Source organism: Xenopus laevis, chromosome 9_10L (genome assembly GCF_017654675.1).
Source record: "Xenopus laevis strain J_2021 chromosome 9_10L, Xenopus_laevis_v10.1, whole genome shotgun sequence".
NCBI lineage: Eukaryota > Metazoa > Chordata > Amphibia > Anura > Pipidae > Xenopus > Xenopus laevis.
This window is the reverse complement of record NC_054387.1, coordinates 94,081,226-94,101,524: the sequence shown is the minus strand read 5'-3', so window position 1 is coordinate 94,101,524 and position 20,299 is coordinate 94,081,226. Positions and strand designations below refer to the sequence as shown.

The 20,299-nt window shown below is 37.0% G+C and overlaps 1 protein-coding gene across 1 annotated transcript in view; it reads left to right on the top strand.

Moving 5' to 3' along the window:
- The window catches only part of hibch.L (3-hydroxyisobutyryl-CoA hydrolase L homeolog), a 30,245-nt gene extending 10,406 nt beyond the window's left edge, over positions 1 to 19,839 (top strand). The window contains 9 exon segments of the mRNA NM_001097905.1: positions 116 to 168; positions 2,384 to 2,462; positions 3,868 to 4,013; positions 6,513 to 6,599; positions 7,815 to 7,873; positions 10,671 to 10,752; positions 12,616 to 12,735; positions 13,901 to 13,934; positions 19,628 to 19,839. Of these exon segments, the coding sequence (NP_001091374.1) occupies positions 116 to 168; positions 2,384 to 2,462; positions 3,868 to 4,013; positions 6,513 to 6,599; positions 7,815 to 7,873; positions 10,671 to 10,752; positions 12,616 to 12,735; positions 13,901 to 13,934; positions 19,628 to 19,743 (776 nt within the window). The 3' untranslated portion in view covers positions 19,744 to 19,839.
- Positions 19,840 to 20,299: the final 460 nt, after the last annotated feature.

Sequence of the window (20,299 nt, the reverse complement as noted above, 5' to 3'; positions counted from 1 at the left end):
AAATTACAGAAAGATCCCGTATCCAGAAAACCCCAGGTCCCGAGCATTCTCGATAACAGGTCCCATACCTGTACTTATAATGACATGTAAACGACCTAATGTGTCTCTTCTATAGGTACCTGCAAGAAACCTTATGTTGCAGTTATCGATGGCATTACAATGGGAGGTGTAAGTAAACAATTTTATAATAAATGTATATTTGTCCACTACATATTACATTTGCATATCAATGCAGAGTATGCAAGCAAGAGAAAGTGACATGCCGGGGGTGTGAGATTTGGTGCGATCAGTGACATAACAAAAATCCCATCCAGCTATCCTTCAGGACCCTGAAATAGGGATATGCAGATAGAAGAGTTATGTGCCTAGTGCCCCCCCCCCTCCTAGGTGCATTACTCACTTGCGGTTTGGCGATAGTCTACATAACAGATGACTGATACTATAGCTATTATTAATAACATTGGGATCAACCATCATTTTTACAGGCCGGTAAAATACCGGCCAGGTGGCAACACTAACTACAGCAAAGTGTGGAATGTCATGTGCATTCTCTGCTTGTAAGAAATGGTGATTGTTGGTCAGTACGGGTGTGGGATATGTAACCCTTTTATTCAAAAAATCCACATGCTGGCAGTGCCTTTTATAATAATATACTCTTTTTATTTTCTCTCTAATAGTAAGACTGCTTTGTACTTGATAGGTAATTAACATGAATCTAAGTAAAAGGAAAAACAACTGTTTTTGTATTCTAGTGTCCCATATCCGTTCACTAACTGAGCAAAATTAGTGCCTGAAAAAGTATTTTAAGAAGTTTTGGTCCGGTTTAGGAGACCTTTTTCAGAATTAAAATATCAACTACTATAAATCTGCCTGTCCAGCAAAAGTCTTAGGAGAGTATCTTATTTAAGGTAAGCACCCAGGTTATGCTTCAAAGACTGGAAACAGATAAATAGACATACTAAGACACACACAAATACATACACAAACCTGTCTGTTTATGCATATGTATTTGTAGAACTGGGCAAGATGCCTGGGGTTAGTGGTAGGAAAATCTGACCTGAGAGGTAATTTAGAATTGGATAGAATCAAAGGGTAATTGAAAAAAAGAAGCAAAATTAATTAGATTCTCTCTGAGAATTAAACTACTATTTATAGCCTTTTTTCGGCAGGATCCTATATTTTTGTTAAATATTTTTTCCCGATTCTGTGCTCCTGTGATTCAGGCAAAATTGTCGACACAAATAAGAATGTTATGTATTACAGGTAGCACTTCAGGCTAAGCTTATGTAAAAGCATTAGTATCTTGACAAAAGTTGTGGTAGCCTGAAATAATGCTGGTGAATTGGAAGACAGGCTAAAATATAGGCTTTTTACAGGGGTTGTGCAAGTTCAGTTCAGGTGTTTTTAGATACATAGTACATCAGAAATAAAGAATCATTTTGATTGCTTTCTATTTTTGTTCTAAAATTATAGTTTAAAATGTATTGTTCTTTTCTCTGGTTTTCAGTCTAGTGTCTCAATAATCCAGATGTAGGCAGATGCAGATGAACTGTTACAGTTTGCTACATTAGTTGATACATTTCTCAGCAGCATCATGTCAACAATATAACTGCTGCCTTCAATGGGAAAATTCACATTTGAATTAACTTTTACTATGACATTTAGACAATTTGCAATCGGTTTTCAATTTATTTATTTTTTTGTGTTTTGTTCAAGTTATATAGCTTTAATTCAAAAGCTCTCCAGTTTGGCATTTCAGTGGATATCTGGTTGCTAGGGTATTGTTTACCATGGCAACCAGGCATTGGTTTGAACGAGAGACTGGAATATGTATGGGAGATGAACTGGATAGAAAGATAAAGAAAAAAAGTAACAATCAGTAAAGTAAATTAAAAAGTCAGTAGGAATAGGACATTCTGTAACATAATTAACGTTAACTTAAATGCGAACCACCACGTTAATGAGATTATTTTCAGCAGTTCTAAAGATAAGACCCTTTGGAGGGCCTGAAGAGAGAGAGATTGCAGTGGGACCCAACAGCACCCACTCTGACTCTGTTCTCCTCTGCCCCACCCACTTGATCATCTCTGTTGTTGTTCTTCATGGTGCCATGTATTTTATAAAATGTACTATTCCCATTTACACTCCACTGCATGATGTGCCAACCCATAAGATTTACAGCTGGCATGATATTCTTCAACTTAAAAGCCTCGTAGTTTTTTCTCCATACATAGCGATGATCATTTTGGCCAAACAGTTCTATTTTTGTTTCATCTGACCAGAGAACCCTGCTCCAAAAGTTTAGGTCTTTGTCCTGGTGATCACCATAAAGTAATATGTATATATATTACCTCTACTTATATGCTACTTTTTCTCTTTATAGGGGGTGGGTCTGTCAGTCCATGGACATTTCAGAGTAGCATCTGAGAAGACTCTCTTTGCAATGCCTGAGACAGCAATAGGTTCGTTGTTACTTTAATTTGTTTAAATTTGTTTTTTTTAAGTTTCATAATTTTTTTTAATAATATTAGGGATTATAATGTATAGGAATAAGTCACCTACATAAGTAGGTTTTTTCCATCAATTCTAATGCCTTCTATGTCATAATTATTAAGAGAAGAGTTTCCTTGGTGGCCCATTGTCAAGACGTTACAATCACGGGTGATTATGGGCATCCCTGTCTTGTTATAGGGATGCAAATTAGGGCCAGGAAGAGCAAAAGAGAACTACACACTGGGCTTTTCCTTGTTTGTGTCATGAAAAGTTATGTGATTTTAAGGATTTGGATTTGGTTTGCCAGACATTGGATCCGCCGAATCCTGCTGAAAAAAGTTGAATTCTGGTGGATTCATGCATCCCTCTTCCTAATACAGTATAACCCCCAATTTACGTCCCTGGATTTAATGTTTTCCCGCCTTTTACACCATTTTATTGGGGTCCAGCCAATTTTAATGTATTTCTATGGGCTCCTTTGCCGGGTTTTTTTTCCATCTCCCGCATTTTGCGCTGTTTTTCTGAAGCAAATCGCTTAATTTTCAGCTCAAAATACCTCTTGCTTCAGCAATTAAAAGTTCCCCCGTATCTTGCGATCGTAGACACCATATTGGGAACATCAGTTGCGCCATTATCGCCTACATATTTTGTAAGCCTACAAAACAATGTAAGAGTTGCGCAAGCAGCAGATTCTCTGTGGTCTGTGTGAAATTCTTGTGTTAATTAAATCTAGTTCCCAAAAATACATGTTTTATACGGTTAACATAAAGTATAGAGTTATGACCAATAAAACTCAGGCATTGTGCTATGCTACAAACAACTGAGTATCCCATAAACATTTTCAGGTGTAATGACTTACAAATTCAGGCATTAATATTCTTTAGAAGATATATAAACTTTTAAAAAATGAATGTAAAATTGCTCAGGGGGCTCACTTCTAAGCCCATTTGCAATGTACAGTATTCATTTTTGTTTTGCTTTAAAAGCTATTAATCACTATCATGCCTATATGTTACCTTAACTCATGGGATTTGCGTATGAAAAGTTACATAATTAATTTGATTCAAAAGACATTGCGATAATAGATCAATAGAGGTACAATAATAGAATACAAATTAATACACAATGCATTTAAATTCAGAATTACGTGCCAGATGTTGAGACAAGAGGAAGGAAGTCCCTGCTCTGTAGTGCTACACCCTCATACATTTCTTTCATTATTTCTTACATCCTTACAATGAAGAACTGATGGTTTAATATACATTTGTGCATGTTGTCTGTTTATCTATATTCAATGTTATGCTCTTTGCATACATATTACATAACCTACTTTTGCTATCTGATATTATCACAGTATATCATTTTGTTACACAGGGCTCTTTCCTGATGTTGGTGGAGGATATTTTTTGCCTCGACTTACTGGGAAGCTCGGCTTGTATCTTGCGCTTACTGGATTCCGATTAAAGGGAAGTGATGTACAGAAGGCAGGAATAGCAACCCACTTTGTTGAATCAGAAAAGGTATGTATCTAGGTTGTTTGAAAGTATTTAAAATAATGAATAAAGTTATATATATATATATATATATATATATATATATATATATATATATATATATATATATATATAGTCAACTACAAGAGGTCCTCTGCACTCAACCCATTATCAATATATTTAAGACAGAGACATTTTGTGCATACTGCTACTAAAAAATGCCTTACCCTTTAAACAAAACAGGGATGTTTGTCCATATATTGCAATATATTTAAGCTGGCCAACTACGTCAAAGTCATCCCATATCTGGCCAGTCCTACGCTTAATTTTCATCTGATTCATTAAGAATTCAATTGCTTATACATTTTGCAAAGGGACTAAGTTTTACCTGCAACTTACTAGCTGCTTTCAAAGTAAAACTCCCAAACTTGGCTGCCCTTTTATTAGACACCAGTGGGATCACCTGACTATAGCTGGGAGGGGTGGGAGCTACAACATAGAGCTGGTCACTGCTCCTGTATAAACTATAACAAACAAGGGAAAGTTGTGCTCACCACTATTTTTTAAAATAGTATTTATATATATATATATATATATATATATATATACATACACAACCTTCATGCCCAGAACATACATTTTTATAAGACTGAGAAATAGTTTGTGGTTTTACACTTTCTATATTTTATGGGAGGAATATCATAAAAGTCATAAGTGTAAAACATTTACAAAAAATTGTATTTTGCAAAGTAACCTTGTACATTAAATTCTTGAAATGATGATAAACAGCACATAGCACAAGTTGGTATGGTATTTTGCTGCATAATACCTTTTCCAATACAATGTTTTATAATATTCACTTTAGTCACAAACAAGATAAGGGAGCACCACCCATCAATTGAGAAATCCAGCGGATGGTGTGCAGGGTTAAGGAGATAAATATTGAGAAAAAGGAAAAGAAAAAGTTAACCCTTAAAGTTGCACCACCCCATCCAGGAGCCCAGACATCCACAGAACAATATTAAAACTTAACTTTTACTACTAATTAATTAAAAAAAAAAATTTTTTTTGTATTGGTCCAGAGAAGTATTTAAAACCAGGTTAGACACAGGGAGACCATGAACTCCGATCAGGTAAGGCGAAATTCACCAGTCCTGGGTCAAATATGACACTAATGTATAGAGTCTGTAGCAAGCCACTCTAGTTTACACTGAGTAGCTGTAATGGCGTGGTGTAATACACAACTACGGTGCTTGCCAAAAGCAAAAACAAAACAAGGGTCTCACAACCTGTGAGCAATATAAACGACCTGTCAATTATCCCCTTGTAACATCCACCACCCAATAATTCATGGTCTTGAACAGGTCCGTCACCTATTCACCATCCACCATACCCCCCGTTGTCAGTGAGGAATTGCTACGTCTAGGTGGCATCAAAAGTTGACCCACTGATTAATACTACAGAGTCTATGGCTGTAATTTGTCGGCGTCCATTTAAGCTACCCAGGCAGCGGTTCTGTAGATCGCCCACCCCTTCACCCACAGAGATTCCCTCCCATTCGTGGAGCAAAGCGATAACCTGCAAAATTGTTGATGATTCAGTCACCCTGCCTAACCAAACTAAAATGCGCCTGACGCGCGTTTCACCCGCAATACGCAGGCTTTGTCAAATATTCACTTTACCCTAGTTCAAGTTTAAAAAAACAAGCACAAGTCCTGGTCACTTAACCATATGATTTCTATCAATTCTAAATGAATATTGATAGCTTGTGGACTCCAATAGTAAAGCAAATGGAAATATACTTTCAACAATTCAAGTTTCCATTAGTTAAATCCATAGGAAAAAGCTATAGTGTTTCTACCGTGGTTTTAAAGAACTTTCCCCACTTTACCACAATCATAAACAATATACATCGAACCTGATTCGGTGGATTTATATATATATAATATATATATATATATATATATATATATATATATATATATATCTCAAACATATAATTACAAAAATGCAGCTGGCTTACTTAAAGAGATGCTGTCACCAGAGATTAAATTCTTTTTTACATCTCTCATACTATTGCCTTTGAAAGCTACTTATAACTTTGCCATAAATTATTTGTCCAATACTTTTACATTACCAAACTGACTCACTATGATCCAAGGAGAAGAAAAAAACACAGCGGAGCAGCGAAGGAGTCCAGTAGAAGTATTATAAAATGAAATTTTTTATTTACGATACATATAAAAGCAGATTACAGCAGCAGTGAACCTTGGCTGCCCGCTTAACGCGTTTTGTGGTGTCCTGCCACTTCATCAGAAGCTTCTGAAACTGTCAGGTTTAGGAACTTCAACTAACAATAACTTACAAAAAACAACTCTCAGCAAAAAACGATTTGATCGATTTGATCACCTCAGATTTTCACAAAGCACCATAGTATATTCAGACATGTACCCTTAAGTTTGTTAGGTGCTTTTTTAGCATACACAAATTTATATATTTTGAAATCCTTTCTTTTATTTTCATAAGCTTTCATCCCTTGAACAAGATCTTGTTGCCATGAAGTCCCCTTCAAAAGAGAATGTTGCTGATGTGCTGGATTCGTATCAAAAAAAGGTATTTGTTTATAACATAACTTACAAACTTACAAAGCAGTCTTTTTTTTAATGCTAGCTATAATTTTAGAATAAAGATAAGGACTAAAGTTAAACTAATATTGGTTTAAAGCATGCAATTTTTTTTTTGTATTTCGTCTGTGTAACTTGAAATTTGACAATACACAAGTTCTGTTACCTTCTGGCCTTCAGTGTTAAATCTAGTCCAAGTTGTTGAGAAATATCAGTGTTCTTCCTGCTATTATATTGCATGTCTTTTTTCATACTGATGCACCGAATCCAGGATTCAGTTCGGGATTTGGCCTTTTTCAGCCTGGCCGATATTTGCATATGCAAATTAGAGGCAGGAGGGAAATTGCATGACTTTTTGTCACAAAACAAGGAAGTAAAAAATGTTTTCCCTTCCCACCCCTAATTTGCATATTCAGATCAAGCATGGTTGCTAGGGTAATTTGGACCATAGCAACCAGTTTGCTGAACTTGCATCTGGAGAGCTGCTGAATAAAAAGCTTAATAACTTGCCCCAGAATATCACTCTCTACAGAGTCTACACCATGCTAAAAGTTAATTTAATGGTCAACAACCCCTTTAAGGATGGGTACTCACACACTCCACTTTTGATAATAGTTTTTCAAAAATTATATTAACGTACAATGATGATTGTTATCCACATGCTTTACATTGAAGTAATACAGATAATACATAGAAGACAAGACAATACAGATGCAGCCATAATAGTGACCATAATGATGTAATTTAATGTTTGTTGCAAAAAGCAAACATACAGTTTTGAGAAAAATTTGAGAGACGTTTGAGAAAGGAGTACATTATTCATTATGGCCTGTAGTAATGCATGTATGTATTTTAAGTCAAATCAACTGAGAGCTTACTCCTTTAGCTGAAGAAGAACGTGTGCTGCAAATTTGACATAGGTACTTATTTAGTGATAATTGCTTATATTAGGTTTTTTAGAATAGCGGCAGGCTGTGTCCATTGGAAGAGAGTTCTCGAAGGGATCATCATAAAAAAATAATGCCGGGAATGACTGTGGCAGGCAGAGAGTTAACAGACAACCATTTGATTATTATAGAGATTCCTCAGGGCACTGCTCCTGTTAGAAGACTCTGAAGTCATCTGATGAGAAACTGTGTCCTTAGTCACAAAAATAAACAATTTCATCTTTGCCAGCGTTAATCTTACACCATTTCTTTTACAGAGTTATGCTGCTCAGGACAAGCCATTTGTACTTGCAGAAAACATGGACAAGATAAACAGGTAGAAGCCAGCAAAATTTCTGATGACTATGATGCAGTCAAAGCTGTTGTATAATTATTTATTTTGCACAGGCAACAAAACATCCCATCTGCCATTACCCTAAGTCAGCCTTTCACTTTATATTACTACACAAAAGGAGAGTGAGTTCTTTAACTTTAAAATATCACATAATTGGATAGGTTGTTTATCCTAGCTGGAACTATATAAAATCCACTATATTGGTGTATACAGAGGGCCAGCCAGCCAATATTTTATACATGTATTTGGTGGTTGATAGTTAATCAATGATTTCTATTGAGAGACTTGTTGGTATACTTTAAAAGCAAAACTGGCAAACAGAAGCCGAGCTGACAGTCAATGGAGAGACTGAGCCAAAACATAATAGACTTTATGGGAAGTGATATGTGAACAATAAAAGCAACAGAATAAATACAGATTTGCTGAGACTGGTATGTGGTGGTACCTTGGTGTAGCAGCCACAGGAGCTATGCTCCCACTAAGTGTTGGTTTTAAACAGGTGCGCCGGGCAAATGAGACAAGTTGAAAAACTCACCTCAGATAGCAGCACCAAACTAGTTACCAGGAGCAGCAAAAAAGCAGAATTTCCAGTTTTTAAACTGGAGATCACTGACCCCATCTAAAAAGCATATGATCTGTATGGCTACAAATGTATTGTTATTGCTATTTTTTAAAATATCTCAAAATATCACTCTCTACATCAAGCTAAAAGTTAACTCAAAGGTGAACAACCCATTTAAGTGTACATTTCCCTTGCCTGCCCAGAACTGTCACCTTGGTTCACTCACTTTAAGACCTGGTGGCAGTGGAGGGCGCCTCCTGAAGCGAAAGGCGGTTGTTATAGGCGGTAGTATGAGCCGTGACCGGAATCTTGATGTCTGTTCTGGGTTTGGGAAACCAGACATGACATTTTGTTTCTGTTGATTAAAAGGAACAGTACTGTAGAAAGAATAGCAACTAAGTTAATAATGCCAGTCAGCATCAGGAAGAGCCAGCAAGATACTGTCATGTTTTACATACATACATAGTAACATACAGATGAAGATTGAAATCACCAGACATCATGTCTCTCTACATGCAGAATTTGTGCAAAAGGCTGTTATTTTGTTAGATTTTGTTTATACTGGAATCAGTTATTTGAGTGAGCTCTAATACATCTGCTAGGAAAGGCAGCCCCCCTAAAATATATATTGGATCATTCATCTGACACCCAACTGCTACATAAAGACAGAATGAAGAGAAATTAATTTTATGGGTAAGAGTCTGTTTTTAACTTCATTTACTATGTATTACTATTTTCTAGGAGTTAATAATTCCGGTGTGAGCAGCACTTTTATCAGCATGGGGATATCATGTCCTGTATCCAGCCTTGCATGATTTGTTTATAAAATGTTGTGCTTCGTGAAGCACACAAATAGAAATCTGTCTTTATCTGGCAGTTAAAGAATCAGCTGTCTTTACATGCTATCTCAGTACGCGGGAAATACTGTGACCGTGTCTTTGTGTACTACAGATCAGTTATTCGATTTGTACACAATCCATTATAGTCAGTAAGATATCAATTACTGTTATTTTGTAGAAACCTGCTTTTTGTTCAGCTTTTCTGATCAGGCTGTCTCTAATAGACTCCTTTTTATCCAGATTATCCAAATTTTAATAAAGGATTTCCTTTTTCTCTGATAATAAAACAGTATTGTGTAAACTAAGATATAATTAATTCTTATTGGAGGCAAAACCAGCCTATTGGGTTTATTTAATGTTTACATGATTTACAAGTAGAAATAATGTATGAAGATACAAATTATGGAAGGATCAGTTATCCAGAAAACCCAAGTCCTGAGCATTTTGGATAACAGGTCCTATACCTGTATTTATATAGTTTTATTTTAAATATTTAGCTTTTTGTTCAGCAGCTATCAATCCACCAACCAGGCAGTGTTTTGAGAGACTAGAATAGGGGTAGGAATGGGCCTGAATAGAAAGATAAATCGTAACAATAACATTGCACAATACCTCAGACTGTTAAGATGGCCATAGACGCACAGAACCTATTGTATGTATTGTCCGATTTTCGGATCGTGTGTGGAGAGTGCCGATGTCTTTTGTCTGGCGGAGATCGGTCGTTTGGTCGATCGGACAGGTTTGATTTTGACTGGACCGATCCCGCCGGAGCCCATCGTAATCTGATCGTCAGCCATAAGGCCGAACGTTCAGATTACCCCCTATATAGCCATATATTGGGGAAAGATCCGCTTGTTTGGCGATGTCGCCAATGAGCGGATCTTTGCGTCTATGGCCACCTTTAGATTCTTTTTGTCTGCTGGGTTTAGCGACCCCCATTGGAAAGATGCAGAGCAATGCAGCAAATATACAAATGAAGACTAGTTTGAAGTTTCTAAGAATAGTACATTCTGTTATAAGGTGAACAGTGTCTTGTACAATGAACTGTCTGCAACTGCGGAAGGGAAATATTGTCACACTCTTGACACTTATTTTTCTTTCCGTCATAGCGTGGTCCCATTGCTTTTCATAGACAAAGAAACTGCAAATAACTTTCTATGCACATAAATATAAATATAAAACTCCTTAAATGCAGCATAAGTGGGAAAAATGTGGAAAAAAGCATTTGCCGAATGTAAAATTGTGCATGCAGCAAGTCCAGTTCCTTTACCCATCACCCTTAAGACATGCATCAAAAAATAATAAATGTAAAACAAAGTAGTTGTCTATCTTCAAATTGTTAAGCAATGCTGTTATATTAATTCATATTTCTCTTTAGCTTATTCTCTGGCAACACTGTAGAAGAAATCATGGAAAATCTGAAAGGTGACGGCTCTTCTTTTGCAATGAAACAGCTCCAGGTAATAATACAGCTATTAAAATGTTTCTGCTATGGTTAAAATATATTTGTGACTTAGAGAAACAGATAACACCAACACCATCTTTTCACTCAGAATCTGTCCTAGACCTGCAGAACATTAAGAATTTTAAGAATTAAATTAAGAATTTTAATGGGTTTTGGCTGCTATATTTTTCATGACAGATAACATGGAATTTTACCAACAACAAAATGATCACGAAAGGCCCCTATTGCTGTCTATGCACATTGTGTGAAAATACCTGCACAGACAATTTCACACAATTGCTTTATACAATTATGCTGCATTATTTAGCATTTATTTAGAAGAGAATGAGGTACAGCCACAATACGCATTTTGTAGTGCATTTCAAGGGCAATGTATGTAAACAGTGGCGTAACTAGATATTACTGGGCCCCACAGCAAATTATTTTTCAGGCCCCCAAAATGTTTAGAGGTTGACTTGTTTCTCCAATATTTATTGAAATTGTATATGAAATAGTGCCTCGTGGGGCCCCTATACCTCCTGGGCCCCCCTGCAGCCGCAGGGTCTGCTTCCTCTATAGTTACGCCCCTGTATGTAAATTCCTCAATTCAAAAGTTTGTTTCCTGCTTGGAGCCAACATAATGTTTTCATCTGTTTTCAGTAGCAATCGAACCCGGGCCTGCACCCCCTTGGGGCCTGCCAAAGCCGAAATAGACAATTATTGCAGGTGGATTTTTTTGTTTTGCAGGTGTTGCCCTGCATCTAGGCTCTACTCTGTCTAAATTTACCTGGTTCCTCCTGATACAACTGCATAGATGCCAGGGTAATTTAACTTTAACAACCACATAGCAGTTTAAATGCTGGGAGCTGCAGAACAAAACAAATCCTAATTGTAAGGTGAATTTAACACTCCCCTGTGTGTGTCTGCCCTATGCTCCCTGTGTGTTGCATATTCTTGTCTGCCCTATGCTGCCTGTGTGTGCCTTACTCTGCCTGCCCTATGGTCCCTGTGTGTGCCATACTCTGCCTGCCCTATGCTGCCTGTGGGACATGAGCCTAGTAGGGGCTTGTTCTGGGGATTTGTTAGCATTTGAAAATGTTTACTCATGTGTTGGAAGGGGTGCTATGTTATTCACAGGGGAGGAGGAAGCATATGGATTTAAGGGTATGTTTTAATTTGACTTTAATTTTTCACATGAGTGAAGTGATGAGTGATATCCCTGCAGTGAGCACTAACCATTTGGGTTTTTTTTGGTTCTACCACCATTAATGTGGACATGCTCTTAAAAGTTCTTGTGGTAACGTGGGCTGCAGCCTTTGTTAGGCTTATCAATCAGTAGCAGCTGATAATACAGAGGGTTTTTCATTGAACTGATACATTTCCATAATTTGCACATTAAATGTTAGAAACATAGATATTTCTTAAACAAAACAAACAGTATACTCATCACAAGCGGAATTTATAATTAAAGCTGAAAATAAGAGGCAGTTGCCCTTAGCACTGCACATAGTGGGTCACCAAATTGCAAGAAGTGTTGGAAGTCTAGAGAATAGCAAATCGAGAAGGGTAACTTGGCAATTATGGGGCAAGATGTTGACAATAAATCTTTATGGAATTGTGACCCAACTTTTGGGCCTGCAGGTGTTGAACTAGTACTGTAACAGCTGAAAGCATTTGTGGTACTGTGAGTTCTGTGGCCATAGGTTTTAGAGCTCCCGTTTATGTGAATAAAAGGGTCCCGCCAAGTTTGTTTTGCCCAGAGCCATAATACAACTGAAGGCAGTCCTGGATTGTATGACAAATGCAATAGGTTATGTGAGTTAAAATTTGTTTTCTTTGAGTCTTTGCAAATATGTAATGTATCTTTCCTCTGTTACAGACGCTTTCCACAATGTCACCAACATCCTTAAAAATAACATTCCGGCAGCTCAAGGAAGGTGCTTCCATGTCATTACAAGAAGTACTTACTATGGAGTATCGCCTCAGCCAGGCCTGCATGGTAAAAAATCCTCTTTTTTTTTTAAATAAATTATGTTTCAATTTGAGATCCGCATAAAGAACACGTTTATAAAATATAAAGCTGTGGTCAGGTTCTATGGCCCCAGCAAGAGACTTTTCAAAAGTAACAACAGGGCCTAAATTGTGTTTTACTGAGCAACCATCTTTGCAAAAATGAATAGATTCCTGCACAGTGACTTAATTCCCAGGGAAATATCCAATACAAGTAGATGTAATTTAAAAGGTTGACAGTTCCTCCCTTGTACCATGAGGTAATGACCAAAACTATTTCATATATACTGTAAGTACCTTTTAAAGCGCTAGCCTTATTCCATGTTGTTTGATCAAAACCTTAACCCAAACCTCTTTACATGACTAGTTGGCGGGCTACCTTCCATTTTGTTTTCTTACTAGCATGACTACATTTCTTTGCACCAAAGAAGACAAATGCTTTTTATTTTATGATCTGGGCATTTTAACAAGAATCTGAGTAGCTGCTGTATATTTGTAGCTCCTCAAAGTTTAGTTCAAATGGGGGGGGGTCACAAAACTGGCATTGAGATCATTTTGGTCATAATTATTTTTTTTTATTCTTGAAAATTCGAATTCACAAGTGTCTGAATGCCAGTTTTTTATTTACTTCACCATACCCCAAAATGTGTTCTTCATTTTCCAAAAGGTTGGGGTAAACCAGATTCCCCGGTTTTACCCACTTTATGAATTCCACATTGCAAATGCAAGTGAAATATTGCACCAAAAAACTTGGCTACATTTAAATTGTCATGGGTTGTACTCCATACAGTCATTTGGTACTCTAAATTCATTAAATTGGCATCCATAATCACAGTTTATGCCAAACCTTACAAGTTCAAGATTTTGTAAATTTTACATTTTTTTTAACCCCAATTTAAAAGTAAATATTTCTTGCTCCAGTTTCATTTGACCCCCACAAATATGAATCCCTCCTTAAGTTATTGGAGAAGTAAATGTTTATTGTTACCATATTCACTGCATTTCTGATGATCAAAGGAAGCATATTTCGACGAGAAACAGAATTAGCTGTATGCAGTAACTTGTATATGTAAGTGAACCACATATTTATGCTACACTGTGCAAATAAATAGTGATTAATACTGAAACAGCATATTTTATGTTTGTGTTTATAGAACGGACATGATTTTTATGAAGGTGTAAGAGCTGGTAAGTAAATCCAGATAATATTTTTTACTGCTGATTGATGTATGTTGTGTGAAATAGGACAAGGTATTGTTTCCTTTAAAATTTATATTAATAAATAATAAAGGAAATATACATATATATCACTAATTTGCAAGTGACAGTTCAACCAAATGACAGTATATTTTTGGAACATCAACATGTCAAATTTAGACAACATATGAAATATCAAAAGGAAGCATAAATGGTAATTTTTAGAGTAACATGATGAATAGTAAACTACAAAGCAAATACTAGATGCAACACGTGAAGATACTGTAAAGCTGACTCTCTAATTTCCATAGTGGGTGGCACCTGAAGACCTGCAATCCATCACTTCATAATGGAAAAGGTGCTGGAGGGGTTGCAATTTAATGTTACTAATTACTGCAAGCACATGCAGGTTTTCAAGGTTTCCTACAATCTGTGGATTTGTTAAAGGGATACTGTCATGGGAAAAAACATTTTTTTCAAAATGAATCAGTTAAATCTGTTTGCTCTTTTGAGAAATGGATTTCAGTGTAAATTTCTGCAGGAGTAGCACTATTAACTGATGTGTTTTGAAAAAAAACATGTTTTCCCATGACAGGATCCCTTTAAAAACAAACATTTCCAACATATTTTTGGAAGTTCAAACAGTGTTTATGTACTTTTTTTTGTACATAGCCCCAACTGAATGAGCTCATGTCAAATAAACTAAGTAAGCTTTATCAGAAAGGTCTATACAAATACACCAGTAAACCCTCAAAGTAATGCTGCTCTGAGTCCCCTGTCAAAAGAAACACGCATTTGTTTCCTTCTATTGTGTACATACAATATCAGACTTCCTTGTTTCAGCTTAAAGCTCCAGGGCATGGCATAAGCACGCTCAGTTTGCTACTCCCCTCCCTGCTGTAATCTGAGCCCAGGGCTATGAGTGAGCCAGGAGAGACTCAGGCAGGAAGTGATGTCACACCAAGCTAATATGGCAGCTGCTCTCATAAACAACCAGATAGAGCTTCTAGAGCTGTTTACTCAGGTATGGTAAAGCATCCTACAGAATAAATATAGTGTTCTAGCTTGCACTATTGTGGCTAATCTATTGGTAATAATCTGTCTCAGTAGCTTTCCTTCTTCTGTAAGTACCAAGTGTTTCTCTGCTTGGCCATGTGAGATGCTCAGGAACTGTGCATTTGTCAAGAGATCCCAGTAAAGTAGGCAAACAACAAATATATAGAAGAAAGCATAACTCACCCAATCCTACATATTGGGAAGCAATAGAGAATTTGACAGACAAGAAGGAGTGTTACAGAGAATCATAAATTGGGGAGATTAAAAGTAAGAAGGGTCATCAAATGGAAAGGGAGTTAAAGGAGAAATCAACCTGTTGTGAAAAAAACCCTACCCCCCACCCAAGGTAGACCCCCCTCCCTCCTCCTCCCAGGCTAACAAACCCCCCCCCCGGGGAGATGCCCCATACTCCATACTTACCCCTCGCCGCAGATTCTTCCAGCGAAGTTCCACGTGTCCGTCTTCTGCATCCTCTGTAAACTGACTGCGAGATCTCTCAGTCAGCTTAACGAGGACGCAGAAGAATGACGCGTGGAACTTCGCTGGAAGAATCTGCGGTGAGGGGTAAGTATAAAGTATGGGGCATTTCCCCTGGGGGTAGTTAGCCTGGGGGGAGGAGGGTCTACCTGGGTGGGGGGGGTACAGGTTTTTTTCACAACAGGTTGATTTCTCCTTTAAAGACAAGGTCCAGTGAAGTGGGAGTTTGGAGATGGGACATTTGAGGCAAATGAGATAGACAGGTTTGTCCAGTTATAAGAGGAATTAGGGTATGGAAAGGCTGATTCACAGCTAATACACATATAAACAGATTTGCCATTTTGGGTGAAGATGTTGAGAAAACAGCTCTGAACTGGCATGTATGGCATATTTATCAAGGGTCGAATTGAAAAAACTTCGAAATTCTAATTCAGAAAGACCAACTGAAATTAATTCAAAGTTTTTTTGGTCTAATAGGTCAGTTTTGATCGAATAGGTCCGTATTCGGCCGAATTTGAATCTAAGGAATATAGCATTTCCCAAAAAAAACCTTTGATTTTCAAAGTCCACCAATTGACTCCAAATAGGCTCTAGGAGGTCCCCCATAGACTAAAACAGCAATTCAGCATGTTTTAGATGGCGAATGGTCGAAGCCGAATTTTTAAAGAGACAATACAAATATTCAAATTTTTGCATTTTTTTCAAATTCAAATCTAATTTGGATTATTCCCTAGTCGAAGTACACAAAAAATAGCTCGAAATTCAATTTTTTTTCATTTGAAAATTCACTCTGCCCCTTAGAGTACCCTGGGCAACAATTGCTCTTGTATAGGCGGGGGGAGAAGTTCTAGGAAGAAAAAGCAGGTTGTATGAAAAGGGTATGGAAAATATGCAGTCTGAGAGCAGCGCTTGGCCTAAGTCTTATACCAAGGAGTCTGGCATGGCACTGACAAATACTGTGCTGATCCTTTGTCACTTTGTGCAGGTTCCCTTTATAGCCAACAAAATAATAGCTTCCTCCATACTAATGTGTTGCTGTTAATCACTGAGACTTGAATGCTCTCCCCTGGTAAAGCATGTACAAGAGATACACGTCAAAGTTAGATGTATCATTCCACAATTACTTTTTCCATATTGCAGGAGACACGCCTTTGTGTTTCTCAGACCAGGCAAGTTTCCGAGCTGCTACGTGACCCTTTAACCCTGTCACTTCTGCACTGATTCAGTTGTGCTTTGTTATGTGGCACACTCATTCTTCCATTACGCAGGCTACTTGTCCTTTTATACTTCTCATCTGACCTTAAACTTACTCTGTTAGACCTTTTATGTTTAGAGTTCTCCCCAGTCTAATGTTTTCAGCCTCACATCGTCCTTGAAATGAATATATAAGTACTGGGAACCCAGTGTTGTGCACAGATACATTGCCTTTTAAAGGGGTAGTTCACCTTTCAATTAACCTTTAGTATGATGTAGACATTGATATTTTAGAACAATTTGCAGTTGGTTTTCGTTATTTTGTTTTCAGTTATTTACAGTAGCTTTTCTTTAGCAAGCTCTCCAGTTTAGTATTTCAGAAGCTATCTGGTTACTAGGATCTTATTTACCCTAGCAACCAGGCAGTTGTTTGGTTTTGGCTGCTGAGGTCAGTGACCCCTTTAGACCAGAGGAAAAGAACTTTCATTTGAAGCAGTGTAGGTGGTTCTTCACATTGAGGACAGTGAGGTTGAGGAATGCTCTGTCGGATGATGTCGGGATGGCTGATCCTATTAATGCTTTTAAAGAAGGAAAGCTACAGAGGCCATTTATTGCTAATAGATTAGCCACAATAATGCAAGCTAAAACACTATATTTATTCTGCAGGATGCTTTACCATACCTGAGTAAACAGCTCTAGAAGCTCTCTGTTTGTTTAGGATAGCAGCTGCCATATTAGCTTGGTATGACATCACTTCCTGCCTGAGTCTCTCCCTGCTCACGTATAGCTCAGCAGGAAGGGGGGAAAGGGAGGGAGAGAGGAGCAAATTGAGCATGCTCATGCCGTGCCCTGGAGGTTTAAGCTGAAAACAGGGAGTCTGATACAGAAGGTGTTTCTTTTGACAGAGGACTCAGAACAGCATTACTTTGAGGGTTTACTGGTGTATTTATATAGACCTTTCTGATAAAGATTACTTCATTTTAGCCTTTCCTTCTCCTTTAAGAGGGGCTTGGATGATTTCTTGGACAGACAAATTATCCAAGGCTATTGTGACTTGGAGTAAAGTGAACTAACCCTTTTAAGTAGTACAGGTATAGGATCCCTTATCCGGAAACCTGATATCCAGAAAGCTCCGAATTAACGGAATGGCTGTCTCCCATAGACTCCATTTTATCCAAATAATCCACATTTGTAAAAATGATTTCCTTTTTCTCTGTAACAATAAACCAGTACCTTGTACTTGATCCCAACTAAGATATAATTAATCCTTATTGGAAGCAAAACCAGCCTTTTGGGTTTATTTAATATTTAAATGAATTTCTAGTACATTTTCCTGCATTATTCAACGTTTATTTGCAGTCCCATGCTCGGTTAGTTTTTCCCAGATTTTATGTTCTACTGTATATCCCAGAGATTATGGAACATCCAGGGAGGGACATTAAAGATAATTATTAAATTAGCCTGTTGTGATGTTTCCAATGAGAATATCAGTGAACTGGCTTTGTTTCTCCTGAATATTTTTAGTGACTTAATAGGCAATTTATTTTCATTGTCTCATGTAACTAGATGTCTATAAATGTATTCTCCATAGCACTTCTTACATACAGAACCCCACAAAAACCAAAGGAATCCTAAATTAGCATGGCCAATGTAAGAGCAATGAAAATGTTATCAAATGCAGACATAGAAAAGGGAGACAATAATAAGGAACTTTTAGGGGCAGATTTATCATGGGTCGAATTTTGAGGTGATGGGAGGTTTTTTTCGATTCGAATTCGGATCGTATTCGATCAAAGTATTTTCCAAAAAAAAAAACGTTTTCAAAGTCCATTAAATGACTCCATATAGGTTCTAGGGGGTCCTCCATAGGCTAAAACAAAAACAGCAATTCGGCAAGGTTTTAGATGGCGAATAGTCGAAGCCGAATTTTTAAAGAGACATTACATGATAAATTTCGATATTCGAATTTTAAATTTCTTTTCAAATTCGATTCGAATTTGGGCTATTGCCTGGTCGAAATTCGAATTTAAAAATTCTGATTTTCACTTCAACCCTTGATAAACCTGCCCCTTAAACTGTGAAATATGATAATATCTAGACAATGTAAGTATATATAGTATGAGAATAACAGAAGCCATTGAAAAGTGTCTGTGTTAAAGTAGTTGTTCGCTTTTGAGTTAACTTTTAATATGATTTAGTGAATGATATTCTGAAACAATTTGCAATTGGTTTTTATGATTTGTGGTTTTTAAGTTAGCATTTTATTCAGCAGCTCTCCAGTTTGCAATCTGGTTGCTAGGGTGCAAATTGTCCTAGCAACTGTGCATTGATTTGAATAAGACTGGAATATGAATAGGGTCTGACTAGAAAGAGGAGTAATAAAAAGTAGCAATAACAATACATTTGTAGCCTTACAGAGCATTTGTTTTTTTAGATGGGGTCAGTGACCCCTATTTGAAATCTGGAAAGAGTTAGGAGAAGGCAAATAATTTAAAAGGTATAAAAAATAAATAATGAAGACCAATTGAAAAGTTGCTTAGAAATGGCCATTGTATAACATACTAAAAGTTAACTTAAACGTGAACCACCCCTTGAACATAAAGCAAAGTATGTGGCGAAGCAAAGTGAATATGAGATGATCATATTTTGAGTCAGAGTAAAACCAGAATAGAAGTATTTGATGTAGTCAAGTTGTGTGAGATGCGTGGTCTATAATGTACTATATTATATACAATATAATCGTCCCTGACATTACAGAGTGACTCATTTTAGGATGCACTTTATAGTTCTCCATTATATTATGTGTGCTTGTGTGTTATCTAACAAATTACAGGACAAATGAGGATTGCGTAAAGATTTTTGTTTTGTCCATGATAAAAATGTGCAATAATAATATAGAATAAAAGAAGTTATTTAGAAATATCAGACCTATCAATTTAATTTTTTTTTTTTTGCAGTTTTGATTGACAAGGACCAGAAAGCCAAGTGGAAGCCTGAGTCATTAGAAGAAGTGACAGAGGATTATATAGATAGCTGTTTCACATCCCTTGGAAGTCGAGACCTCAAGCTGTAATCACATTTTCCATTTTCTTTGTAAGAAGCCTTTATGTGGGAGTAGACGTAGATATAAAACCTTTCACAATAAATTTGCTAATTTAATATTGTCAAATAAGTGTCTGTCCTTGAATAACATGATTTGTGGTAACTGCACACTGCATTGTATCTCATTGCAATTTTGTATCTTTAGGTTATTTCTCTGTGTGTCATGTCAGTCTTGGCTTCTTTTGTATGTTCTTTTTTGACATTTTACCTTATGTCAGTGCTTCCAACTTCTGTGGTACTGAGGACCGGAATTTTTCTGGCCTCCATGGTGGACGGCTGATAATAGAAGCCAGTGTTGACCACTCCCTGGTTTTAAACCACACCCACTTTAAACCACACCCATGTTACCACAAGACCATGTCCACATTAATGATGGTAGCACACCAAATAGTTGGTGCTCACTGCAAGGATATCGCTCTTCTAAGTTAAGTGATGTTAAGACATACCCTTGAATCCATATACCTCCTCCTCCCATGTGGATAACACAGCAATCCTCAGCACATGACACCTTAAGGGCCCCTAACAAT